This window comes from Neofelis nebulosa, chromosome 4 (assembly GCF_028018385.1).
Source record: "Neofelis nebulosa isolate mNeoNeb1 chromosome 4, mNeoNeb1.pri, whole genome shotgun sequence".
Taxonomy (NCBI): domain Eukaryota; kingdom Metazoa; phylum Chordata; class Mammalia; order Carnivora; family Felidae; genus Neofelis; species Neofelis nebulosa.
The window spans coordinates 163,583,500-163,610,799 of NC_080785.1; the positions used below are offsets into that span (position 1 = coordinate 163,583,500).

General features: G+C 45.9%; 1 protein-coding gene and 1 long non-coding RNA gene across 5 annotated transcripts in view; one reads left to right on the forward strand and one right to left on the reverse strand.

Moving 5' to 3' along the window:
• The window catches only part of LOC131511083 (uncharacterized), a 63,425-nt gene extending 60,776 nt beyond the window's left edge, over positions 1 to 2,649 (reverse strand). The window contains exon 1 of the long non-coding RNA XR_009261334.1: positions 2,514 to 2,649. This is a non-coding gene — a long non-coding RNA (uncharacterized LOC131511083). The remainder of the gene's footprint in view (positions 1 to 2,513) is intronic.
• Positions 1 to 24,390, forward strand: part of LOC131511051 (zinc finger protein 558) — a 99,613-nt gene extending 75,223 nt beyond the window's left edge. Inside the window, exons 1-8 of one of the 4 annotated variants that reach the window (XM_058728877.1) lie at positions 12,032 to 12,746; positions 12,976 to 13,067; positions 16,174 to 16,296; positions 16,868 to 16,956; positions 17,599 to 17,725; positions 20,868 to 20,963; positions 21,474 to 21,556; positions 23,186 to 24,390. In XM_058728877.1, the coding sequence (XP_058584860.1) occupies positions 16,266 to 16,296; positions 16,868 to 16,956; positions 17,599 to 17,725; positions 20,868 to 20,963; positions 21,474 to 21,556; positions 23,186 to 23,962 (1,203 nt within the window). In that variant the 5' untranslated portion in view covers positions 12,032 to 12,746; positions 12,976 to 13,067; positions 16,174 to 16,265 and the 3' untranslated portion in view covers positions 23,963 to 24,390. Of the gene's footprint in view, positions 1 to 12,031; positions 12,747 to 12,975; positions 13,068 to 15,765; positions 16,040 to 16,173; positions 16,297 to 16,867; positions 16,957 to 17,598; positions 17,726 to 20,867; positions 20,964 to 21,473; positions 21,557 to 23,185 lie in introns of those variants that run through there. The other 3 variants (XM_058728878.1, XM_058728879.1, XM_058728874.1) reach the window with 3 other exon arrangements.
• The last annotated feature ends 2,910 nt before the right edge of the window (positions 24,391 to 27,300 follow it).

Below are 27,300 nucleotides of genomic sequence, written 5' to 3' on the forward strand. Positions count from 1 at the left end.
CCCCTCTCTGTCCCTCCCCCACTCGCTCGTGCTCTCTCTCTCTCTCTCAAAAATAAACATTTTTTTTTAAAAGACACCCCCGTCTCAGTGGTCGCTGCTCTCCCCGCGGAATTGCCTCCGACCTCGAAATCCTGGGAGTTCTGAGGGGCTGTCTCTGCTCCTGAACCAGGTGAAGGGCCCTGAAAGGAACCTGCCCCCTGGCTCCCGCTCGGCCTCCCCTCTCATCCTCGCTAAGGGGCTCCAGGGCCTGGAACCAGGCCCCCAGTCGCTTCTCAGGCCCCCAGGCGGTAGTGATTTGTAGTCTCCCGAACAGCTGGGCCTCCCCAACTATTCCAGGGGCAGAGGTCAGGATGCAGACCCAAGGTAGGGGGCCAGAGAGGACCCTTCCCAGGAGGGTCTCTGCTTTCCCCCCGCCACCGTCCCTGCAGTGAGGCCACAGCTGCAGACCTCACTCCTCTCCTCTGAACGCAGCAGCCAAATCCCACCGGAACCAGTCCCCGAGCCCGTCACTCCGCATCCCCACCGCCTCTCCTGTTGCGCTACCGCCAGGGCCCACCAGGGGGCAGGCACGCGCAGAGACAGGCCGGGCTCCAGAGAAGCGGAGCAAGACAGGGGCGGGGACATCGCAGCCCAGCCCTCTCCGCCGGGGAGACCGAGGCCTCAGGCTGGAAGGCAATGCTCCCCAAGGGTGTGCTTCCCGACTCGGAGGGGCCTGGCTTCACTCCCCCTGCGGCAGGGCCTGAGGGAGAGGCTGTCTGGCCCAGCCACGGCCTCCTGCAGCTCCGAGTCCGGCAGCCCTGAGCCCCGGCTTCCCGGCTTCCGTGCACTCTCCCCTTACCCCCAACATGGGCAGGATGCCCCAACTCCCAGGACGGGTCATGAGGAGTTGTGCCAGCCCTCAGAACTCAGGAGGGGATGACACCCTGTGCCATCGCGGGGGAGGGGGCGGGTGACGAGCCCTGTTCTCAGGTGCCCCACCCCCCCCCCCCGCCGTGGGCCCTTTCCCGAAACCCTCAGCCTCCTGCCCGCCCCCCCCCCCCCCCAGGCTCCCAGTGGAGAAGCTAGGAGTCTTAGCAGCCTCCCCGCAAAGCCCCTCCCCTGCCCTCCAGGAACACTTCTCCCTCCAGGCGGCTTTTGGCCAATCCCAGGGTACTCGGGTCCTGGCCCTCCCCACCCCAATTCCATCCTGCACCCAGCTCTCCAGGTGCAGGCATTCTAGGCTCTGCGCTCCAGGAGCGGCTGAAGAAGGAAGGCCCCTGGACTGGTGGAGGCCTCCAGCTGGGAGCGAGGAGCCCCCCCCCCCAGACCCGGGCCCCTCCCCGCAGACACTCTCGCCTCCTGCTGCTCTTCCCCTGGGCTCCCTAGGGTCTGGGGTGGCCAACAGGAGGTCACCTGCAGGGTGGAGGATGGGACCAGTCAGTCCAGTCTCCCCCCCCAACATGTCTCCCCCCAGAACCCAGACTGGGGGCTCCGGACATCTGCCGGGGGGGGGGGGGGGGGGGGGAGCAGCAGAGGTACCAGGTTAACTCTAGCAGGCTGATGATTCTGGAACTCTCCCAGCTCCAGCACTCACTGGTGCGTGAGCTTGCGCCCGTGGCCTGGCCTCCCTGAGACTCTCCTCATCTGGAAAGTGTAACGAACCCCTGCCTCGCTGGGTCTCCCGAGGATTCAGTGTCGTCTGACTGTCATCGCTGCTCCCACACATTCCTTACCACCCCTGAACTTCATCACCCCCGTGAGGCCTGCCCCACGGGATCATCTCACTTCGTGGCCCCCATGAGGAGGTAGACATCCAAAGGGGCAGTTAGGTGCTGAGGGGCCCCAAAGGAGAGGTCACCCCCTCTCACAGCTACAGGCCCTGTCCCGTTGCCTTCGCCTACCCCTGGCCCCACCACTGACGAGGGTTCCCCTCCTCTGGTCTCTTGGTGGGTGTCCAGGCCCCCAGCCAGGCCTAGCCATGGAGGGAGAGGGACTACGTGTCAACTACTTGGTTGAGTGGCTCCCGCTTGCCCCAGCACCCCCACGGGTCTCTAACCCCAGCCAAGGCCCAGGGTCATGCCAAAGGCCTCCCCTCCCTAGGATCTCCTCAGCACATTCCCCTACACAGAACCTTCCTTCATCTACGCAGGAACGGGACCCCCCCAGGCACTGACACAGACTGACAGAGTAGGGGGTGTCCAGAGCAGGGTGGTGACCCTTCACTTCCTCTATTACATGGCAAGTTCTGACTTCCCATCAGGAAGGGCCCATTAAGAATCCATCTGTTCCACAGATACTTCTCGTGTGCATTTGGGGCAATATATCTTGGTGGGGCGGGGGGCACGATTCAGCCTATAACAAGAGCTTTACCCCAAGTCAAAAGAGTGTTTGAGTGTTGGAAGCTGAGGCAGGATAGGGGGCAGGGAGGTAGAGCGTACTGGCTGGTGGGCAGCACTCTCTCACAAAGCCTCCGGCCCTGGAAAGGGAGAACTAAGAGAAAAAAAAAGAAACAGAAAACAGAAAATCTCTCTTACCTCCTTTGAAGGAAACAAGGTCAGCGGGAAGAGAGGAAATATGGACGGTCTGGGATGTGGGGGTGCAGGGGGAAGGACAGGAAGGTGATGTGTAGAGCCTCGGTCCATCCATCTACAAACCACCTAGGTACCTTCCATCATAATAATCAAGCAGAAAATAAATAAAAGGCACTTACTGCTGGAAAATGACATCCTTGCTAGGCCCATTGTTCCCACTATATGGGAGAAATGTGTAAAGGGGAGAAAAACCCACCAACGGCCACATCTCCATCCTTGTATACACTGGCTACCATCTCAAAACGCAGCTGGGATCAGCCAAACTGCACACAAAGAGAGGAAACTGCAGGAGTAAGAAAATGAAAAATCAAAGGGGCATCTCAGAAGCGGCTGCAAAGCCCTGTCTCGTGAGGTGTGGGCCAGGCGTAGAGGTGCGTGTATGATCCGTAACATTAGATGTATGAAAACAGGGGCACCTGGGTGGCTCAGTCAATTAAGTCTCTGATTCTTGGTTCCAGCTCAGGTAACAATCTCGCATTTTGGGAGTTCAAGCCCGGCACCGGGCTCTGCACTGACAGTGTGGATCCTGCTTGGGATTCTCTCTCTCTCTCTCTCTCTCTCTCTCTCTCTCTCTCTCTCTCCTTTCTCTCTGCCTTTCGCCTGCTCAAGTGCTCTTGCTGTCTCTCTCTCTCTCTCAAAATAAATAAACTTAAAAAAATATGCAAGCCAAATATATATTAATGGAAATACATTACATAAATTAAATGCACAGAATACTAGGACCCAAACTGAACACAGTGATTGGAGAAATGGCAAGCTGGAAAATAGTAAGACATGTACCATGAACACAGAAGAGTGAAGAAAGAGAAGAAAATAAGATACGGAGTGGTTGGCACCACTCAAGGAAGTTCCAGAAGGAAACAAGAGAATGAGCGAAAGAATATCCAAATTAAAAAAAAAAAAAAAAATTACAGGAGCGACATTTCCAAAACTGGAGCCGTCATTTGTTTGTTTCAGTTTTAAGACGCCCAGGGAGCGCTAAGTAGAATAAAAATCAATCCACCCACAGGTATATGGTGGTAAATTTGCAGAGTGTTTTTTTTCTTCCCCACAGCAACCACAGAGATAAGACAGATTACCTACAAAATGTCAAAGAGTAAGAAAGTTAAAAAAGAAGCGGGGCGCCTGGGTGGCTCAGTCGTTAAGCGTCCGACTTCAGCTCAGGTAGCGTCGGACTTCAGCTCAGGTCACGATCTCGCGGTCCGTGAGTTCGAGCCCCGCGTCGGGCTCTGGGCTGACGGGTCAGAGCCTGGAGCCTGCTTCCGATTCTGTGCCTCCCTCTCTCTCTGCCCCTCCCCCTTTCATGCTCTGTCTCTCTCTGTCTGAAAAATAAATAAACATGAAAAAAAAAAAAAGAAAAGAAAAAGTTGGCATTGAATTCAGGATGTAGGAAGTTGCCAGAAGCACTTGATTGCCTTATTCAGCCTTGGAGAAATGCATTCCCCAACCGTTTACAAATATTAAAAATAGTGGAAGACAACAGGCATGTGAAGTGTTACCCTTTAATGCCAGAAGTTACACAGGCTGGTGACCTGTCACCCATCTGGCATTCATTCTGTCCCCTCTGCTTGACCCTGAAAGAGAGGGACAATGAGACTTACTGAGTGATGAGTACATGGAACTCTCAACTCTTTCCATAACTGCTGGAGTCTATAATTATTTCAACAACAACAAAAATTTAATCTCCATGTACCCCAAAGAAATTTAAGATGTATGTTCACACAAAAATATGTACAGAAGTGTTTATTGAAAATCTTTATTCTTAATAGCCAAGAAACAAAACAATATACTTCAGGGGGTGAATGGTTAAATAGAGTAATATGGTGCATACCATTGAACACCACTCAACCACAGAAAGAAACAAACTGTTGATGCATGCAATGACCTAGATCAATCTCCAGAATATTATGTTTAGTGGGGGGTGAAAAAAAAGCCAAATCCAAAAGGTTACATACTGTGTGGTTCTATTTGTATAACACTGTTTAAATGGTAAAATTATGCAGAAGGAAAGCGAGTTAGTGGTTTCCAGGGGTAAAGGACAAAAATGGCCAGAGAGGGGAGGTGGGTGTATCTACAAAAGGGAAAAAGAAGGGATCTCTGTGGTGATTAAACTCTTCTGTATCAAGGGGGGCCTGGGTGGTTCAGTTGGTCGGGCGTCTGACTTCGGCTCAGGTTATGATCTCACAGTCTGTGAGTTGAAGCCCCACGTCAGGCTCTGTGCTGACAGCTCAGAGCCTGGAGCCTGCTTTGGATTCTGTGTCTCCCTCTCTCTCTGCTCCTCCCCTGCGCATGGTCTGTCTCTCTGTGTCTCAAAAGTAAATAAAAACATTTTTAAAAATTTAAAAAAAACCCCTCTTCTGTATCTTGACAATGCCCATGCCAATTTTCTAGCTGTGGTATTTGTACTACAGTTTTGCAAGATGTTGCCATTGGGGGAAACCAGGTAAAGGCTCTGCGAGATCTCTCTGTATGATTTCTTACAACTGCAAATGAATCTATAGTTGTCAAAATTTGGAAGTTTAATTTTAAAGATCTTGTTGTAACATTATGATACAGAGGTCCGAAGGTGTGATTCTAGGTTCGCTTTGATACCTGTTTTTTGTGCCTTTCAAGAGTGTAAAAGGTGCTTCACAAGGGGCTGGAGACCCACACCTGATAGAATGGCTATCATCAAAAAGATAAGGGATAACAAGTGTTGGCAAGGATGTGGAGGGAAGTGAACCCTTGTGCACTGTTGGTGGGAATGCACATTGGTGCAGCCACGAAGAAAAACCGTGTGGAATTTCCTCCCCAAATTAAAAATTGAACCACCATAATGTCTATTTCTAGGTATATGTCTATTCTAGGTATAATGTCTATTTCTAGCAATCTCATTTCTAGGTATATGTCCAAAGAAAATAAAATCAAGATCTCTAAGAGATATCTATATACCTGTGTTCGTTTTAACATTGTTTACAACAGCCAAGGTATGGAAACAACCAAAACTTCTGTCAATGGACAAATGGATAAAGAAAGTGTGATATATTTAAATGGAATATTATTCAGCCTTAAAAAAAAGAAGGAAATCCTGCCATTTGAGACAATGTGGATGAATCTGAAGGACATTATCTAAGTGAAATAAACCAAATGCAGAAAGACAAATGCTGCACAATCTCACTTACACATGGAATCTGAAAAGTATTCAAATTCACAGAAGCAGCATATGATGGTGGTTTTCAGGAGGTGGGAGGAAGGGCAAAGGGGGAGATGTTGATCAAGGGGTACAAGTTTCAGTTATGCAAGATGAACAGATCTGGAGACCTAAAGTTCAGCGCTGTGACTATAGTTAACGATGCTGAATTGCATATTGGAGTTTGCTAAGAAGGTAGATCTTTAGTGTTCTTAACACACACACACACACACACACACACACACACACACAAGAAGATGGGAAGCAGGTGAGGTGATGAATATGTAAATTAGCTTGACTGTGGTGATTAATCACAATGTATATGTATATCAAATCATCAAGTTAAATACATACAATTTTTAATTGTCAGTTATACTGTAACAAAGCTGGGGGAAAGAAGGGTCTAACATTTTACTTTTTAAAAAAAATTTTTAATGCTTATTTATTTTTGAAAGAGAGAGAGATAGAGACAGAGCATGAGCAGGGGAGGGGCAGAAAGAGAGGGAGTCAAAGAATCGGAAGCAGGCTCCAGGCTCCGAGCTGTCAGCACAGAGCCTGACGCAAGGCTCGAACTCACAAACTGAGAGATCATGACCTGAGCCAAAGCCAGATGCTTAACCGACTGAACTAACTACCCAGGTGCCCCTTTAACATTTTACTTTTGTAATTTTTTTTAATGTTTATTTATTTTGAGAGAGACAGAGGCAGAATGTGAGTGGGTTGGGGGCAGAGAAAGAGGGAGACACAGAATCGGAAGCAGGCTCCAGGCTCCGAGCTGTCAGCACAGAGCCCGACACGGGGCTCGAACTCAACAGCTGTGAGATCATGACCTGAGCTGAAGTCAGATGCTCAACCGACTGAGTCACCCAGGCGCCCCTACTTTTGCACATTTTATGAAACATTTGACCATGTGAGCACGCAACGAACTATTTCAGATTTCATTGTATACTTTTTATATCAAATAATTTAAGTTATATCATTAATATTTGCATGAAGTGATTAAACCACATTGTAATACCTCTTTCAGAAGTGTGTCCTAGTCTGTCCCCAGTGAAATTTAACCTCCCTTTTTGGAATGGTAAGAGCACTGCACTTTGCCCTTCGGAGTAGTGGGCTGATTTCCCCTTGCACTATAATTTTGCCCAAAATTGTTTTCACATAAACACTGCCCTTCTGGAGAGCGGACTGCTTCCTCTCCCTTCAGGAGAATTTAACAAAATGTCTTACAGAAGTAGATCTTCTCAAACTTCTAAACGGAATTAATATTTATGTTTAAGCTTAATGATTTATAAAATGAGCAAGCTAATATTTGACCACTCACCTTGCTTACCTAGAAAGATTGCTATTATAAACAAATACTACACATTTGTATTGTTTTGCAAAAAATATGAAACAATACACCAATTCAGCATGAGAAAGAAAAAGGAAGGGCGCCTGGGTGGCTCCGTCGGTGGAATGTCCGAATTCGGCTCAGGTCACGATCTCACAGCTTGTGGTTTGGGTTCCTGCCCCGCGTTGGGCTCTGTGGGGACAGCTCAGAGCCTGGAGCCTGCTTCGGATTCTGTGTCTCCCTCTCTCTCTGCCCCTCCCCTGCTCACGCTCTCTCTCTCTCTCTCTCTCTCTCTCTCAAAAATAAATAAACATTAAAAAATTTTTTAAAAGAAAGAAGGAAAGAAAAAGGAACACACGGTAACCTTAATTAGTTGAAACTGTTCATCTCTGAAGACTCATTTCTTCATCTGATGAGTTAATGACTCCAGGTGGCCCCTAGTTACCCTCCAGGTCTGGAGATTTGCTATCCTATTTGTATCAGCAGTTCCCTAAATTTCTAACTTAATCCTGTGATTGTGGATATCCACTACAAAATACATTGAAAATATGAATTTTCATTGAAAAATGAATACTTGAAAATATGTGTGCATTTAGAAATATAATAAATGCACACTGCAAAAATGGTCTCAAATGACTTAACTTTGAATGGTTGGATTATCATGGGTTTTTCTCAATTTCTTCATACTTTCTTGAGTATTTTTTCTTTGCTATTTTGTTGTCACTGAACCACTTTGTTTCTCATTTAATTCAGCTCACAAGTTACCTGTAATCTGACACATATTTTGTGATATTTGCTTATGATTCCAATTACCCTCTGGGTTCATCTTCTTTTGTGTAGATCATTTCCCTAGCATAATTTATATAATGGCACTTTCCTGTCATAGAATACTAAACTGTTGAAATTACATCTCTACTCCAGATAAATTAAAAACTCAAATCTAAGAAATGTATTCACAATTTTCTAGAGGAAAAAAGTGATTCTTTATTATTATTATTATTATTATTATTATTATTATTTTAATGTTTATTTTTGAGAGAGAGCGCGAACAGGGAAGGGGCGGACAGAGAGGGAGACACAGAACCCGAAACAGGCTCCAGGCTCTGAGCTGTCAGCACAGAGCCCGATGCGGGACTCGAACTCGCGATGAACTCATGACCTGAGCCAAAGTTGGATGCCCAACCAACTGAGCCACCCAGGTATTCCAAAAGTGATTCTTTAGATAGTCGTGAGTTTTATAAGATCTAAATTTGACATGAAATCCATAAGCCATTGAGGCAAATATAAGCAAAATTTGATTCCATAAAATCTAAAGACTTCCTTTGCCAGAAAATCCCATGACAAAATTAATAGGCAAATGACATCTTGGCTAAAAATCTTCTGGTAAACATGAAATGCAAGGATTAATAGACTTGATGTGTTTTTTGGACGCTTACAAATTAACAAGGATGAGTTAAAGTCTCCCAAAGAATGGACAGAGAGGAAATATAACTCACCTGTGAATATATTAAAATACACTTATCCTTGAAGAAATACCTTCAACCATTTGCAAATATTAAAAATAGTAATAATACCCCTTTGTGAAGAAAGTATGGGGACAGGTTCACTAATTTTCATTCCTGATGGGAATCTAGATTTAAACAGTAATTTTGGAAGACAATTTTAGAAATATATTTATCAGAAGTCTTAAACTAAGCATACCCTCTATCAAGGAATTCCTCTCCTAGGGGCTTGTCCAAAGAAAATAATCCAACAAATGAGCAGAAATGGAAGCACACTGATGTTCATGACAACCTATGTATAATACTGAAAAATTTTCAAAACCCCAACTATTGATAGGATGCTGGTTAAAGTAACCATGATAAACTCAAAGGATTCCAGACATTAGAAATTACATATTTATGGGTGGCTGAGTCAGTTAAGCATCCGATTCCTGGTTTCAGTTCGGGTCATGATCTCATAGTTCTGTGGATTCCAGCCCCTGATCAAGCTCTGTCCGAGCTGACAGTATGGATCCTGCTTAGGATTCTCCCTCCCTCCCTCTCTCTCTCTCTATCTCAAACAAACTTTGAAAAATTACATATTTATGAATATGGGGGAAAGTTCAGAGTCTATCTGTGAGCAAAAACTAAGTTTAGTTGTTATGCAATATCAATGTGAGATAATGTGTGCTTATACACATAACAGGAAAATTGGCTAGAACATGCACCATGATGTCAATAGTGAATATCTCTCAGAGATGAACTAACTTATAGTTGACTTCGTTTTCTTTTTTTTTTCTTTCCTTGTTTATCTGCTTTTCTAGTAGAATGATCACATAATCTTTGTGATGAGGAAAATTGTGTATCGCTTTCTATAACTAGATCATAAACCTTGACATTTCTGATAAAACATGAGGGAGAGATGAAGAAAGGACCACGCATGTCCTGACTTCTGTCAAATAGCAGTTTTATTTTTTTTTAATTTTTTTTAACGTTTATTTTATTTTTGAGACAGAGAGAGACAGAGCATGAACGGGGGAGGGGCAGAGAGAGAGAGGGAGACACAGAATCGGAAACAGGCTCCAGGCTCCGAGCCATCAGCCCAGAGCCCGACGCGGGGCTCGAACTCATGGACCGTGAGATCGTGACCTGAGCTGAAGTCGGACGCTTAACCGACTGAGCCACCCAGGCGCCCCAAATAGCAGCTTTAAAACTATGGGTACAAGTGGAGTCTTGTTTTTCCGGAGTCTAGCTTATTCTCTCCTCTAACAGAAAAAAAGTCTAATATGTAGTTCAAACCTACAGATAAAATACTGATCCTAAAAGACAGTTGTTAGGAAGCCTGTTGTCTTCTTTTATTCTCCTAAACTGCAGGATATGTGTTGTCCATCTGAGTAATCCATGCACCCCTGTTGTAGGCATTGGTGTTGATGATGCTTTTGCTGTAGGTATATTTATGGTGGTAGTGCTGTTGTGGGTGGGTGGGTGGGGGGGGTTGGGGTTGGACGTGAAGACTAGAAAAGAGAAGGGTTCTGCAGTGTCTGGGCCACCCTCCTCCCTGTCTACTACAGCACCAAGGGCAAGGTCATGGTCTCCATCTTGGTTTCAAGTTAGGGTTAGGTGGCATCTTTGCCCCAAAGTGCTACATCATTCTCCTAAGATCCACCAAGCACTCTTCAAAAGGTTTAAGGAATAAAATAGGTCCTAGGAGAAACAGGTTTTCTTAGGTTTTATCTCATAAGTCTCCACAACGTATTTTTAGGTCTTTAAACAATAAACCACTCTGGTTTTTCATTCAGAAGTTACAAAACTATTATCTTTATCTCTTTAATCTATTTGTCAAGGAGTTCTCTCCTCTGTTTTTAAGAGTCCCTGTGTATACCTCCCTCAGCCATCAAAGCTCACAAACAGGAGTCCTACTTTGGATTAACGGCTATCCTCAAAGTTTTTGCCGTTGAATCTAGCTAGTTCTTCCACTATTACATATACAGTAAGCACATTCTCTATGTCTTCTGCCACCTCTTTAGCCTGAAAAATTCATTTCATAATTTAGAAATATTCAGGTCATCTTCCATTGTACCTTCTCTGTTTTTTTTTTTTTCACCAAGTGACAGTTACTATAAAGATTCATATTTAGGTAAAATACCTAGGTTATACACAAGTCCCTCCATGTTTTCTTCTGACTTTTAGAGTTTTTAATTTTACCTTTCGAATATAGTTGGAACTTTTTCCTGAATACTTCAGTTAATTTTTACTTTTTATTTGAGAAGAATTTTTTATGTTTACTCATTTTTGAAAGACAGAGAGAGACAGACCACAAGCAGGGGTGGGGCAGAGAGAGAGCAGAACAGAGAATCTGAAGCAGCCTCTGGGCTCTGAGCTGTCAGCACAGAGCCCCACGTGGGGCTCAAACCCACTAACCGGGAGATCGTGACCTGAGCCTAAGTCGGAGGCTCAAACGACTGAGCCACCCAGGCGCCCCCAGTTAATTTTTAAATGTGTACTATATTCCCCTCAAATCATTATTAAGTCATCATTTTCCAGCTCATTTGAAATGCTAACTTTACCACATACTAAGATACAAGGATTGTCTCTGCACCCACTGTATTCCTCCCTCAATTGGTTATTTTCACTGGATTTTTTTTCTCCAATAACAAAAGTTAGAGAATGCTTCGGTATATCACTTTTTCCATAGTCCTCTCACGGACTTTGATTTGTCAAAAAAGTCATCTTTCCTTGTCAACTAAGCAAACTAAAGCACCTCTGCCTGAGGCCCGGCCCCCTCCCGCCCCCGCCGCAGCCCACCCCTTCATCCCTTCCCCGAACCCGCCCACCCCTTAACCACGCCTCCTACCCCATCCCCGCCGAAGCCCTCCCCGTCAACCCGCCTCAACCCCGCCCCCCTGCCCCCTTACCACGCCTCCTACCCCATCCCCGCCGAAGCCCTCCCCTTCAACCCGCCCCAACCCCGCCACCGCCCACCCCTTAACCCCGTCCCCAAACCCCTCCCTGCCACAGCCTACCCCGCCCCCCACCGCCTACCCCCTTAACCACGCTTCCTACCCCGTCTCCGCCGAAGTCCCCCTTCACCCCGCCCCCGTCGTCCTCCCCTTCACCGAACTCCGCCCCCGCCCATCCCTTAACCACGCCTCCCATTCCGTCCCCGCCGAAGTCCTCGTCTTCAACCCGCCCCAACCCCGCCTCCGCCGCAGGCCACCGCTTAACCACGCCCCACCCCCACCCCTCCCTACCACAGCCCACCCCTTACCCCGCCCCCCACCTCTTAACCACACCTCATACCCCGTCCCCGCCTCAGCCGACCCCTTCACCCCGCCCCCAACCCCGTCCCTGCCACAGCCCACCCTAACCACGCCCCTAACCACGCCCCCACCGCAGCGCATCCCTTCGCCCTGCCCCCTTGCCCCACCCCACCGCCTCTCACCCCTTAACCACTCCCCCTTACCCCGCCCCCGCCGCAGCCCTCCCCATTACCTCGCTCCTCTCTCCCCGCCTCCGCCCATCCCGGCCCTGTTCCCTCCTCGCCGCCACAGCCCACCGCCCGGAGACCCCGAACGCCCGGGTCTCCCGCCGCTATCCCGAGGCCGGAAGCGGAAGTGCGGCCGGGGAGCAGCCGCGGGTCTGGCACCAGGGCTGCGAGTCCCGTCTTCCCGGCCGGTGCGCGCCGGAACCCGCGTGAGGAGCGGGACTCGATGCGCCGCGGGGATCTTGGGTCCGATCCAGGAGGGAGGGGCTGGGCCTCGGGCAGCCCCGGGTCACGCCGACATCCCTCTGTCCCTCACGCGAGCCCCAGTCCTTCCCTGGGGCCTCAGGCTGTTCCTCAGGTCAGCCTCTAGCTCCGGACACCGCCGTCCCCTACTCCGAAAGCACGGTCCTGTCACCTCCCCTGCGGGCCACTCTACCACCGGCTCCCCCGGACTTCCGGCCACGTCTGGGGACTGTGTGATTGTCACGTACGGCATCTAGAGGATACGGGCCGGGGATGCTGCTCACCGCCCTCCAATGCACGGGACCGCCCCCCACTACGGAAACTTAACCGGCCCCAGCCCTGCTCCATCTAGGACCTTAAAATCCCTGAAGTCCCGAATCCACTGTGGAAATTGTTTCAGAGCCAGCTGAGTCACTCATCCGAGGGATCCCTAAGTGACGAGCCCCAGAAGCTTAATCCTGCGGAATGAGTTGAGCAAGGCTGCTTCCTCCCATTCGGGAGCAGATGCTGGATGGGAATCGGGCACATTCAGTCCCGGCCAACAGGCTGGGACCCTCGGGACCCTCGTTACATCTTAAATCAGTTTAAAAAAGAAAAAAAAAAATGAATTGTGAATGGGCGGCCTTTCTATCCAACAACTATTACTTCCTATAAAAATGGCTCAAAAGCAATCTTTGTGCCTTTTTTTTTCCCCCCAGGCAAGAAAAGCATCTCTCCATTTCAAGTTTGTATTGAAACCAGCCTCAAGGTTCACCTGCCCTCAGGGATCCGTGGATTTCTGTGTGATCAGGTGAGTACCCTGTGGAACTGGTAATAATAGGTCTGGGCAGCCTCCACTGGGCAGGACCCTTCCTGTGCTCAAGCTGTAAACACCGGGAGTCTCTAAGAGTGAAGGTTAAAAAATAAATTACTCGATTTTCTTTTTTTTTAATAAAAAAATTTTTTTTAACGTTTATTTATTATTGAGAGACAGAGAGAGACAGAGCATGAGCAGGGGAGGGGCAGAGAGACGGGAGACACAGAATGTGGAGCAGGCTCCAGGCTCTGAGCTGTCAGCACAGAGCCTGACGCGGGGCTCGAACTCACAAACTGTGAGATCATGACCTGAGCCGAAGTCAGAAGCTCAACCGACTGAGCCACCCAGGCGCCCCTAAATTACTCGATTTTCTTATAAAATACTCAAATGTTTAAAATTCTCGTTAAAATTTTTCTTTGCATTTTCTTTGCATCTTTGCAAAACCAAGACGACATGAAAAAGTATATATTATAAAATCTTGTCCTCACGTGTTCTAAAATCCTATTCTTCCCTGACGACTTACAGGTAATTACTTTTTTTTAGTTTAGTTGTTGTTGTTGTTGTTGTTTTTAGAGTAAGAGAAAGAGGGAGAGAGGGAGGGAGAAAAATCCCAAGCAGGCTCGACACTCAGAGCGGAGCCCGATGTGGGGCTCGGTTCCAAAACCCTGGGATCATGACCTGAGCTAAAATCAAGAGTGGGCTGCTCAACCAACTGAGCTCCCCAGGCGCCCTGGTAATTACTTGTCACGGTTTATCATGCATTCTTATCCTTCCAGGTTTTAATTAAGTAAATACAAGCAAATATATTCTTGTTTCCACTTTGCCTCCACAAAACATTGTAGTACTATATGCGTTTTTCTTTATCTTGCTTTTTTTCCCCCTTAACATAAACTGGAGATTTTCCATTATTACTGCATACTTTGCTCCTTATCATGGTGAATCATATTAAAAACCAAGATCTAGGGGCACCTAGGCGGCTCAGTCAGTTTAAACGTCTGACTTCAGCTCAGGTCATGATCTCACGGTTCGTGAGTTTGAGGCCCGCGTCGGGCTCTGTGCTGACAGCTCAGAGCCTGGAGCCTGTTTCTGATTCTGTGTGTGTCTCTCTCTGCCCTTCCCCCACTCATGCTCTGTCTCTCTGTCAAAAATAAATAAACTTTGGGGCGCCTGGGTGGCTCAGTCGGTTAGGCGGCCGACTTCGGCTCAGGTCATGATCTCGGGGTCTATGAGTTCGAGCCCCGCGTCGGGCTTCGTGCTGACAGCTCAGAGCCTGGAGCCTGCTTCAGATTCTGTCTCCCTCTCTCTGACCCTCCCCCGTTCATGCTCTGTCTCTCTCTGTCTCAAAAATAAATAAACGTTAAAAAAAAAATTTTAAATAAATAAATAAATAAATAAACTTTAAAAAATTAAAAATAAATAAAAACCGAGATCTAGACACTGGATGTGCTAAGTGCCCCTGGAGTAGCATCACTTCTAGGACCTTTCTCTGGATATAACTAGGAAATATATGTGTATTGGGGTTTGTTTGTTTGTTTGTTTTTAAGATTTTATTTTTAAGTAATCTCTACACCAAACATGGAGCTCGAACTTACAACCTGGAGATCAAGAGTGGCACACTCCACCAACTGAGCCAGCCAGTGCCCAAGACATACATGTTTTTTAAATCATGAGTTTAACATGATATTTCTAATTTAATTTAATTTTGCAGTGGTTTTTTTTCCCTTAACTTCTTTGATTTTATATTGATCTTTTATGTGTTATACAAAAAATATTGACTCCTAACAACATTGATTTATCTACTTAATGGTATTCTCCTTCACGGTATGTAAAAGCTGACACTCGAAAGCATTGCTGTCCATGTCTCTGGAAATACACTCTGAATGTAAACCTCCCAAAATGCAAAACAATATGTACACGTGCGGTTACTCATGGGAGCATTACTTCCAACAGCAAAAGATGCGAAGCAACTCAAATGTCCATCAGTAGTAGGAAACAGGCAGAATTGACGATATACTTTGTTTTAAAGTCATGTGAAGGCTTGACTCATGGTTTTCCAGATTCTGTATGGTCATGCTTCCAACTTGATATGCAGTTAGGTCTGTTTCATTATTTGTTTTCAGTTTTGAGGATTGCAATTGTTTGGGGAGTTTTAATTTTTTTTTTTTTAACGTTTATTGATTTTTGAGAGAGCGCACACATGAGCAAGATAGGGGCAGAGAGAGGGAGACACAGAATCTGAAACAGGCTTCAGGCTCTGAGCTGTCACCATAGAGCCCGATGTGGGGGTGGATATGTATCTTTCCTGGCCTTTCCCTTTTTATAAAAAGGAACTTTCTAGGGGTGACTGGGTGGCTCAGTCAGTTAAGCACCTGGGTCTTGGTTTCAGCTCAGGTCACAATCTCGTGGTTTGTGGTTCCAGCCCCGCATTGGGCTGGGTGTGGATCCTGCTTGAGATTCTATGTCTCCCTCTGCACCCCCGCCCCCAACTCACACTTGCCCTCTCTCTCTCTCTCTAAAAAAAATAAATAAGTAAATAAAACACATGTAGGGAAAGAAAACATGAACAAGGACAACGTTTGGGAGGCTGGATTCAGAGAGACCTTTCTCAGCTATTGTTTTAGGTGGCACAATAGTGTCAGGTGATGACAGGGTCTAGGGTGGTGCCCAAGGTGGAAGGGGACAAACTCATAACACCGAGGGTCGTCCTCACGCACCCTGACGTCACCCGTCGTCTGAGGGCGGTGGGGCTGGGGGAGGCAGACTAGTATCAGCCTTCATCATCTCCGGTAACTAAAGGGTCGGACCTGGGAATGTGTTTGTGACAGCCACCTCCATGGGAAGAATGTGCCCTGAGACTCAGGGAAGCTGGGGATTTAGGTGGGGCGGCGGAGGCGTGTCCCGGTCGAACCGTTAGGACCCAAGAGGACGAGCTCTGGCTTCGCCAGCCCTGGTTCATCACCTGCTAAGTAAAGACCCAATACTGGGGACCCCACCTGCATGTTGAAGGAGGGCACAACGGGCAGGCTAAGATGGGTTGGTCCGCGGAAGCCCGCGGTGGGAGAGAGGCTGTGAAGCCTTCCTGTTGTCCCTTTTCCACCAGGGCCCGGCCTGAGCGCGCTGTGCCGACCAGAGGAGCGTCCGGGTTCTTCCGCTGCCCGTTGTCCGGGGAAATTCCTGTCTGAGTCACACAGGATGGCGGCCGTGGTTCTGCCCCCCACTTGTGGTAAGTCGGGGGGCCCTCAGAGTCCAGGCGGTAAAGGCCCCTGCACCACGGAGCGGGAAAGGAGGGGCCGAGCGGTGAGGCCGGAGTGGAGCCAGATGCCCGGGGGTCACCGGTCCCCGATGTGGTTCTTGGGATTTGGGATTTTGGTGGTTCGAGTGTCTGTGGAGATGTCACCTGTGTGGTGAGTATGGGAGAGCCTCTGAACCGTATCTCTGATTCTTTCTATAAACTTGGAAAAATAACAGTGGTGTCCCTTGAACTTCAGTTTCTTCATCTGTGAAATGGGACTAATAATCTCTTCCTCCAGGTCAGTAAGACCCTTGGCCCTATTTCCTGGGCCTGGGTCCTGGGTGAGACCGGGCCACTCTGACACGTGTCCTGTGAAAGCTGTGTGTGTGTGTGTGTGTGTGTGTGTGTGTCCACCCACACTGTGTGGGGTGGTCATGGGTGTGGCCCTGTGTGTGCGTGTCGGGGTGTGGTCACGTGCAGGTGGGTGGGGAAGCCCCCAGACTGGCGAGTCCTGGCATACAGAGCCGTCCTGGGCTCTCCTGACTCCTTTCTTCTTCTCCAGCTCAGCCTTCCCTGTACTCAGCCTCTCCTCGGAACGGACGCACAGAGGAGGAAGGGTTGGCTAAGGGCTTCCTGACCGGCTGGTTACCGGTGAGTCACTACTCTTTTTTCCAAGTCATTGTTCCTTTGACCAGAAGCTGAATTTGTTCTCCTCCAGTGACCCGGAGCCTCATGGCCAAACCAGGTGTCCAGAGGGCCCCGGGTCTCCGGGCATCTGATGGAGGGTCAGGGGCCCCCCAGGCAATGTCGTGTTTGTCAACGTTTTCTACGTTGCCAAGGTTCCTCCAGGGTCACCGTCTCCATCACGTTCTGCAGAGAGGTTTTTAGGGGAAACTGAGGAAGACCTGACTGTGTCCTAAACTCAAGTACTTGGTGACAGCTGTGGGAGAATCGCTCACCCATTTACCAGGTGTTTCTCTGATCTCTGCCATGTCCCCGGCCTATACTCAGCCCTGCAGATGGAGGGAGATCAGCTTGCAGGACTCCGCAGTCTCCCTGGAATAAGAGAATCACCTCTGTGTTAGGGGCACGTTCACCGTGGGAGCGGGCATAAGCAGACAGGGAGGAGCACCGCAGGCTGAGCCCAGAAGCGGTTGAGAGCAGAGCTCAGAACCCCGCCCACACATCTTGCGCTTCGGGTTCCCGGCCCCTGGTCCCATCGTCCTCTGCCCTTTTCCTGCCCACTTGGTGGGGATGGTCCTTGCCTAAGCCGTGATGTTTGTGACGGTTCAGCACTCGGTGACCTTCGAGGATGTGGCCGTGGAGTTCACCCAGGAGGAGTGGGCCCTGCTGGACCCTTCTCAGAGAACACTGTACAGAGACGTGATGCAGGAGAACTGCAGGAACCTGGCCTCGCTCGGTAAGCCTGACCTCATCCCTGCGTTTACTTAGTGAGTCCCATAACAGGTCTTTTTTTTTGGATCCATGTAACACTCACAGAACAGAAAACGTTTTTAGTGTGCAATTCAGGGATTTTTGGTAATGCCACAGTGTTGTGCAACCATCTCTAACTCCAGAACATTTATTGCACCAAAATAAACCCTGTAATCAGTAAGTGGCCACTCCCTTTCCCACCTACTCCAGCCGCTGCTACCACTGATCTACTTTCTGTCTCTATGGTTTTACCTCTTCTGGATATTGCATGTAAATGGAATCCTACAATCCATAGCCTTTTGGATCTGGCTTCTTTGGCTTAGCAGAATGTTTTCAGGGTTCAGCCATGTGGTAGCTTGTATCAGAACGTTATTCCTTTTTCTGGCTGAACATCATTCCGTTGTGTGTGTGGACACTGTTTGTGTCCCCACTCATCAGTCGATGGACATTTGTGTTGCGGCCACCTTTTGGCTATTGTGAAGAGTGCTGTGCTATGAACATTCATGTACATTTTTGCTTGAACACTTGTTTTCAGTTCTCTTGTATGTATACCTAGAAATGGAATTTCTGGGTCATGTGGTCATTCTATGATTAACTTTTTGAGGAGCTTCCCACATTTTCTCCATGGTACTGGTGCACAAGTAATGTGGGAATGCTTGGTTTTCATTTGCATTTCCCTAAAGAATAATGACACAGGTCATCTTTTTATGTGCTTGTTAGCCATTTGTATATCTTTTTTGGAAAAAATTTGTATACATGTCCTTTGCCCATCCTGGAGAGTGGAGGGTGGGGTCGTTTGCCTTTTTATTGTGGACTTCTAAGAATTCCTTATATATTCTGGATGCTAGACCCTTATCAAATACCTGGTTTGCAAATATCTTCACCCCTTCTGTGTATTGTCTTTTCATATTCTTGAAGGATAGTTTTGCTGTGTATAGAATTAATGATGACAGGTTTTTTCTTTCAGCACTTGGAATATGTCATCCTATTGCTTTACGGCCTCTACAATTTCTGACAAGAAATCAGCTGTTCATCTTATCAAAGATGATCCCATGTATGTGAAAAACCAAAAATTCTCTTGCTACTTTCAGGCTACTCTCTTAGTCTTGAGCTTTCAACAGTTTGATTATAATGTGTCTCAGTTTGGTCTCTTTGAATTGATCCTCTTTGGTGTTAAGTTTCTTCAGTGTGTAGATTCATGACTTTCTGCAGTTCAGGGAATATTTTGGCCATTTGCTTTTTAAAACAATGTTTCTGCCTCTCTCTGTGTCCTCTCCTTCAAGAACTCCATTAGGCATATGTTGGAAAGTTGGATGTTGTCCCACAGGTTTCTTATGCTCTGCTCTATTTTTGTTTTCTTTTTTCCTCTGTGGGCTTCAAATTGGGCGATCTCAATTGATCTATCTTCAAGTTCACTGATTCTTTTTCCCACCAGATCAAGTCTGCCAATAAATTTCAGTAGTGAATATTTTGTTTCAATTTATTGTACTTTTCAACTCCATAATTTCTGTTTGGTTCCTTTTTACAATTTCTTTCACTATTTCTTGAGAACCTGTTCTCACGGTTTCTTTTAGCTCTTTGTGCATGCTTAAAATAGTTGAAATCTTTGTCCAGTGAGTCTCTTCCTCAGGGACAGTTTCTATTAATTTCCTTTCCCTATAATGGACCATGCTTTTTTGTTTCTTTGCATGCCTCATAAATTGTTGAAAACTCTACGTTTGGAATGTCCTGGCAATTCTGTAAATCAGAGATTCCCGCATCCCCATGGTTTGTTGTCGTCACTTGTTGTAGTTGGTGTTGTTTGGTGACATTTTCTGAACGAATTTTGTTATGTCTGTATTTGCCATGTGTGGCCACTGCAATCTCTATTTTGTTAGGCTAATGATCAGTTAGTGTTTTATCAGAGATTTCCTTAAATTCCTGGAACCCCAAACTCCCAGTCTTTGCACACGGTCTCTGTGTATGTAGGAGCATGCCTTTAAAAACCAATCAGGTTACAACCTGGCCTTAGCCTTCATCTCCTGCTTGTACAAAGCCTGAAGGCCAGTCAAAGGTGAAGGTTTACTACCTTTTCAGATGTTTTCTGAGCTTACACCCAACCCTGGGTATACACATGGCCTTCCACATTCCTAGGACTACATGGGAGCATTTCAAAGCCCCTTTCCCCCAAAGTATCTTGTTCCCTACTTTTCCTCTGAGACTTTCTGGTTAGTCTTATTCAGCAATTTTCCTTTGCCCCAGGCAGCAGTAGCTAATTCAGCACATGCCCCAGCCCTCCACCCCCATAGCACTTTAACTCTGGGAGAGTTTGGAGTTAGTCAAAATAAAAGCAAGCCCTCTGAGCCAGTCCTTCTGGGAGCCACCAGGAAGGTCAAAATAAACAACCAAAGTTCTCTCAAAATAACATTTGTCCTGGTCTTCCTTCCACTAGTACTAGGAGCACAGCTTATTGTCTTTAAGGCGGCTGCTGAGGGGGGAAGCAGATGGGGCGAGGGTCAGCTCAAAGGCCACAGGGCTCTCTTACAGATTCAGCCGTGTTGTCTTAATTAAGCATTCTCCTCATTGCTGGAAGCTTTTGATAACTTTCCAGAGTTCCATCAAAGTTAATTCGAACAGTTTTTACCCCTTTATTTGCTACTTTTTGTGGAGTTCCCTACCCCACCATTTTTGCCGGCATCACCTCGCAGAAGTCTTCCTTAAGCGCCTTCATGTTCCTAGGTCTATGCTAAGAGTTAGGCATACAGTGGTGAACCAGATAGAGTGGTCCCTACCGTTGCGGAGCTTACAGTCTAATGCCTTCCCTATGAACTAAAGATATATTCCTGGCCCTAACTTTATATTCTCTGTGCATGAAAGCTTTGGGGCTCTTAAATCTGTATTTTAGCTTGGGCATTAGCCTCTGGGACTCATTATTCCCCCAGACACCCTGGATATTGACTGAGGATGCTTAATTTGTTTTTTCACTATGAAAGAGGAGTTACTCTATTTATTAGAATTTAGGGATCATTACCCCAGTGTTCCTAAAGCTGCACCTGCTTATCCTCAGAAGCATGGGCTTCAGTTCCATGGTGGGGCTCATTTTCCCCTGGAGAGTCCCCCTTCATACTGTGTCTTTCCTTTATGTGTAGGAAATCAAGTTGGTAAGCCTGGTGTGGTCTCCAAATTGGAGCAAAAAGATAAAGTGGTGACAGAGGAGACTGGAATTCTCCCAGGCAGCTTTCCAGGTGAGCACCAGCTGGATTATGAGTCCTCATGAGGATCATCTCTGGCCTGTGGCTTGGGAATTTGGAGTATTACGTTAGGAAATGCCAATCAGGGAGCTTTGGAAAATCACCCCCCCCTTTTTTTTTTCTGACAAGATCCAAAGCCTTTGGGATAAGCCTCCTTGTGCACCTTCTCTGCTTCCTCTTTAATTCTCTTTTCATCACATCACACCTTAGCCTCAGAGGAAGAACAAAAGCATGTCTATTTTCCTTATTACATGTAAGTGTCACGTGAGATCCTTGTTCAGTCCCTTCCCACTTTACATTCCTGACAATTCCTTCCTCTGTCAGCATCAGTCTCAACCTTCCTAGAGTCTTTTTTTTTTTAAATACCTACATTGTTTATACCTGTGACCCTTTCATTGCAAACCTTCTGAAAAACCCTAATCCCTTAGGGTCTGCCTTCACTAATATGTGCATTTTATCTTTTATTTTCTCCACAGACTGAAATTTCTTTTCAATTTGTTTCAGATTTGGAGACTCTACTTAGAGCCAAAGGGTTAACTTCTAAGCAGCATGTTTTCAGACAAGAACAACACAAAGGTGTAAAAATGGTGAGACTGCTGGGGTGCCTGGGTGGCTCAGTCGGTTAAGCATCCAACACTTGATTTCGGCTCAGGTCATGATCTCACAGTTCGTGAGTTTGAGCCCCACAATGGGCTCTGCTCTGTCAGTGTGGAGCCTGCTTGGGGTTTTCTCTCTCTCCTTCTCTCTCTGGTCCTCCCCTGTTTGTACTCTCTCTCTCAAAATACATAAATAACTTTTTTTTAATGGTAAGATTGCCGATTTTCCACAGTAGAAAAATGCCATAAATTAGAAAAACCACAAAGTTCCCAAGAGAGTCATTCTCTAAAGAGAAAGTGGTGCCTCTGGAGAAATACCATGAAACTATTGTGAATTTGGAGAAAAATATAAGTTATCTCCACAACTATTTCTTCCCTGAGCATCTCTCTGTTTCCATAAATGTGACTCAGATATTGAGGTTTCAAACATAAGCTGGTATTAAGCCTATCAGAAAAATGCTCTCTGAATATGATAAGGCACCACAGCCATGTTTTTTAGCTTCTAATCACTCAAACTACCAGGAACGCTATACAAATACTCAAAGTAGCAAAAACACCAATTATAATAATGTTATACATAACTGAATTGCTGGGAGAGAGAATTCCTACAATAGTCTTGAATATTTAAAATATTACAGGGGTGTCTGGGTGGCTCAGTCGGTTAAGCGTCCAACTTCAGCTCAGGTCATGATCTTGCAGTTTGTGAGTTCGAGCCCCATGTCAGGCTCTGTGCTGACAGCTCAGAGCCTGGAGCCTGCTTAGGTTTCAGTGACTCCCTCTCTCTCTGCCCCTCCCCTGCTCACACACACACACTCTCTCTCTCTCTCTCTGCCTCTCAAAAAATAAATAAACATTAAAAAAACATTACAAATTGTGGGCGCCTAGGTGGCTCAGTTGGTTGAGCATCCAGCTTCAGCTCAGGTCATGATCTCGTGGTTTGTGAGATCAAGCCCCGCATTGAGCTCACTGATGACAGCACAGAGCCCTCTTCAGATCCTCTGTCTCCCTCTCTTTCTCTCTGCCGCTCTCTCACTCACACTCTGTCTCTCAAAAATAAATAAACATTAAAAGTAATAAAAAAATAAAATAAAATAAAATAAAATAAAATAAAATAAAATAAAATAAAATAAAATATTACAAATTAGGGGCACCTTGGTGGCTCAGGCAGTTAAGCATCAGACTCTGGATTTCAGCTCAGATCATGATCTCACAGTTCGTGGGATTGAGCCCCACATTGGGCTCAGCACTGACAACATGGAGCGTGCTTGGGATTCTTTCTCCCTCTCCCCCTCTCGGCCCCTCCCCCACAAGAACATTCTCTCTCTCTCTCTCTCTCTCTCTCTCTCTCAAAATAAATAAACAAAAAAATTACAAATTACAGGGGTGCCTGGGTGGCTCAGTTGGTTAAGCATCTGACTTTTGACTTCAGCTCAGGTCATGATCTCACAGTTTATGAGTTTGAGTCCTGCATCGGGCTCTGCTGACAGCACAGAGCCTGCTTGGGATCCTCTCTCTCCCTCTCTGCCCCTCCCCCATTTGTTCTCTCTCTCTGTCTCAAAATAAATAAAACTTTTAAAAATAAAATAATACAAATTATAGTTATCATTTGTCTCTTAACAGGAAAGAAATCATCTTGCAGTGAAAGTCAATGAATGTAATCAGTGCTTTAAAGTCTTCAGCACAAAATCTAACCTCACTCAGCACAAGAGAATTCATACTGGAGAAAAACCCTATGACTGTAATCAGTGTGGCAAGTCCTTCAGCAGTAGATCCTACCTGACCATTCACAAGAGGATACACAATGGGGAGAAGCCCTATGAATGCACGGACTGTGGCAAAGCCTTCAATGATCCCTCATCCCTTAGGCTGCACGTGAGAATTCACACTGGAGAAAAACCCTACGAATGTAATCAGTGTTTCCACGTCTTCCGCACTAGGTGTATCCTCAAAAGGCACAAGGGAGTTCATACCGGGGAGAATCATTATGAATGTAAGCAGTGTGGGAAGGCCTTCAGCACAAGGTCCTCCCTTACTGTGCATCACAGAATTCATACGGGGGAGAAACCCTATGAGTGCCACGACTGTGGGAAAGCCTTTAGGAAGAGCTCACATCTGACACAGCATGTGAGAACTCATACTGGAGAAAAACCCTATGAGTGTGATCAGTGTGGAAAATCCTTCAGCAGTAGCTTTTCTCTTACTGTGCACAAGAGAATACATAATGGAGAGAAACCTTATGAATGTAGTGACTGTGGGAAAGCATTTAACAATCTCTCGTCTGTTAAGAAACATGTGAGGACTCACACTGGAGAGAAACCCTACAAATGTAGTCATTGCGGAAAATCTTTCACCACTAACTCTTACCTTTCTGTGCACAAGAGAATTCATAATAGGTAGATAGGAATGCAGTGACTGGGAAAGAATCCATTGATTTCTCAACCTCAGACATCTTGGCAATTCATACTAGATGCAGAAATTATCTTTGCATAACAAATTAACCCCAAAACGTAGTCCTTTAAAGCAACAAACCTTTATTATCTCACAATTTATATAGGTCAGGAGTTCAGAAATGGTTAGCTAAGTAATTCTAATTCTAGCTCCCTCATGAGGTTGCAATCAATATGCCAACTAGAACTACCATCATCTGAAGTCTTTAGGAATGAAGGGTCCACTTTGAAGGTTGATTATTCACATGCCTGACAAACTAGTGCCAGTTGTTGGCATGGGACCTGCAGTCCCTCGCCATGTAGGCCTCTCCACAGTGATGAGTGTCTTTACAATATGGCTGCAGGTTCTCTCCAAATAAAGTGATCCAAAAGAGCCAATGCAGAAGCCATAATGTCTTTTATGACCTAGTCTCAGAAGGATATATTGTCTCTTCATCTATATTGTGTTGGTCACCTGGACCAATCCTGACTCGATGTGGGAGGGAACTACACAAGGTATGCATAAAAGGAGACAGAAACTACTGGCGACCATCTTGGAGCCTGGCCATGACTCAGTGAGGGAAGGCCTTCAGCAGGCCCTCCTTCTAATCTAATCAACACGGAATAATATTCAATAGCCCACATGTTAACTAACTGTGGAGAGAAGCCCTATCAAGTGCAGCCTATGTGGTAAAACTCTCACAGAAAAAAATTACCTACTGGGGAGCAACAGGAGGAATGCATTGGCTAAAGGGAAGCCTGTCATGATATCTCCAGTGAGTCACAATTATCACAATAGTATGACAATTCACACTAAGGGAAAGCCCTAGGAACATCACAAAATGGAACCTCTTCAGAAGACACACACCCTGGGGCGCCTGGGTGGCGCAGTCGGTTAAGCGTCCGACTTCAGCCAGGTCACGATCTCGAGGTCTGTGAGTTCGAGCCCCGCGTCAGGCTCTGGGCTGATGGCTCGGAGCCTGGAGCCTGTTTCCAATTCTGTGTCTCCCTCTCTCTCTGCCCCTCCCCCGTTCATGCTCTGTCTCTCTCTGTCCCAAAAATAAATAAAAAATGTTGGAAAAAAAAATTGAAAAAAAAAAAAAAGAAGAAGACACACACCCTTTGAGGCGTGCATAAAGAATCACACTGTAGAGGAACACTGTGTATAAGAAATACGGAATGGAAACCATTGGTACCCTACTCTTCCCTCTCTGTGCCTAGAGAGGTTAATGGGCTATATCCTTGGGCTCATTTGCCTTTGGGCTTCTGTTTGGGTTGGTCAGTGGAGAGCCCAGGTAGGAGATCAGAGGGATGGAGGAGAATGAGTACATACCACACCATTTCCCCACAAGAGAACTGGGATCTGGGTGCTATCCTGGGCCTCTTCTCAGCCCATGTAGTGCAGCCTTCTCCCCTCTTCCCACTATGCTCCAAAACTTCAATAATCACTCCCTCCCCTTTCCTCTTCTTCCTTGTTCTTCTTCCAGTCACTGAATATGCACTATTACCTTTTGGTTTCCCTGCATCCTGCCTGCAATTGTTCTGGTATAGTGATACACCAAGGTACTAAGAGTATAATGAATGGTCTTTACCATTTCCTACAAGGCCCCAAACAATCAGGATCCACTGTAGATCTGACCCTCCCCCCCCTTCCACCAGTCCGGTTTACTTCCTATACTCTAGTCACACTTGTCTTGCTGTAGCCCCATCACCCCAGCACAGTTCAATATCAGGGTCTCTGTACTGCCTAGACTCATATTCCCAACGTAGCTACGTAGCTCACTCTTTCAGTTCACTTAGGTTTCTGCCAAAATGTCTCCTGACTGAAAGGCTTTCATTCCCACTCCATATATAATGAGCAAGTCACCAATTCCCACATTTCTATCTTTATTAGGAGTTCTTTATCTCAGTAGCACTTATTATCATCTGACTTTCTATATATACTTCTTTATTTGACTAATACTTATTCCCCATCCCAACCCTCACTAAATTATAAACACCATGAAAGCAAGGACTGTGCATTTGATTCATCACCGTAGATCCTGTGCCACAAGCCATGCCTGGTACAAAGGCAGTGTTCTGTTCTATTGCATAGAGATTAAGAGTATGGACTCTGGAGAGAGACCATTTGAGGTCAAGTCTAGACCTTACCACTTAATTGCCTGGTTACCTCAGACAAGTAACAAACATTTTGTGCCCAAGTTTTTTTTCATTTGTAAGATGGAAACAATGAGAGTGCTTTGTAAACTTGTACTGAGGATCCAATTAGTTAAAATATGTAAGCACTTGAGAGACTGCCTGGTATATAGGAAACACTATATATGTATCTCATTTTTTATTGTGAATTAAACTTAATTGAGAATTATACCAAGCAAAACAAGCCGGACACAGAAGAGTAAATACTGTATGATTCTATTTATACAGATTTCTAGAACAGGCAGAATCTAATCTGTGAGGGGGTTTGGGGGGAAGAAGAGTGGTTGCATCTAAATTTGAGGCGGGGAGGTGAGGCAGTAGCTGGGATTGACTGGGAAAGGACAACCAGGAACCTTACAGGATGAGAAAAATATTCTATGTCTTGGCAGGAGTATAATTTACACAGATATATGCATTTGTCAAAATGCATTGAAGTGTACGCTTAAGATTTGTACATTGCATTGCATGTAAATTATACCTCAATTTTAATCAAACTCAATTTGCTAAGTGAAAAAGACAAAAAGCCACATGTATGATTTCATTGTATGACATTCTGGAAAAGACATGACTGTAGGGAAGGACAACAAATCAGGAGTTACTAGGGGTAAGAGGTGGAAATAGGATTACTACAAAGACACAGCACAAGGGAATTTGGAAATTTTGGAACTACCCAATAGCATGACTGTGTTGATGGATACAAATATCTCTGTATTTTTCAAAACATTACATTACATGTGGAACATTACAGCACAAAGAGTGAATATTATTATAGGTTAGAACAAAATATAATCACTAGGTAGCAGAGGGAACACAAAATGGAATGCAGACTACGATGAATGCAGCTCACTGTATTACAAATGAATAACCAAACAACACTGAAGGGTGTGGAGAGGAAATCTAACTTACTTAGGAAAAATATATTTTGACCTGATACTATAAGACTAAAAGCAAAAATAACTGTACACAAATTCTGTACTAGAGTTAATAAATTTGTTAATCTCAAGGGTACGGGTTAGCAATTCTGAGACCGCTTTATATATATACTAAAGTTGGACAACTAAGTATATATATTATAGGTCATTAAAGATCATTAAAGCCAGTTTCTCATGGTCA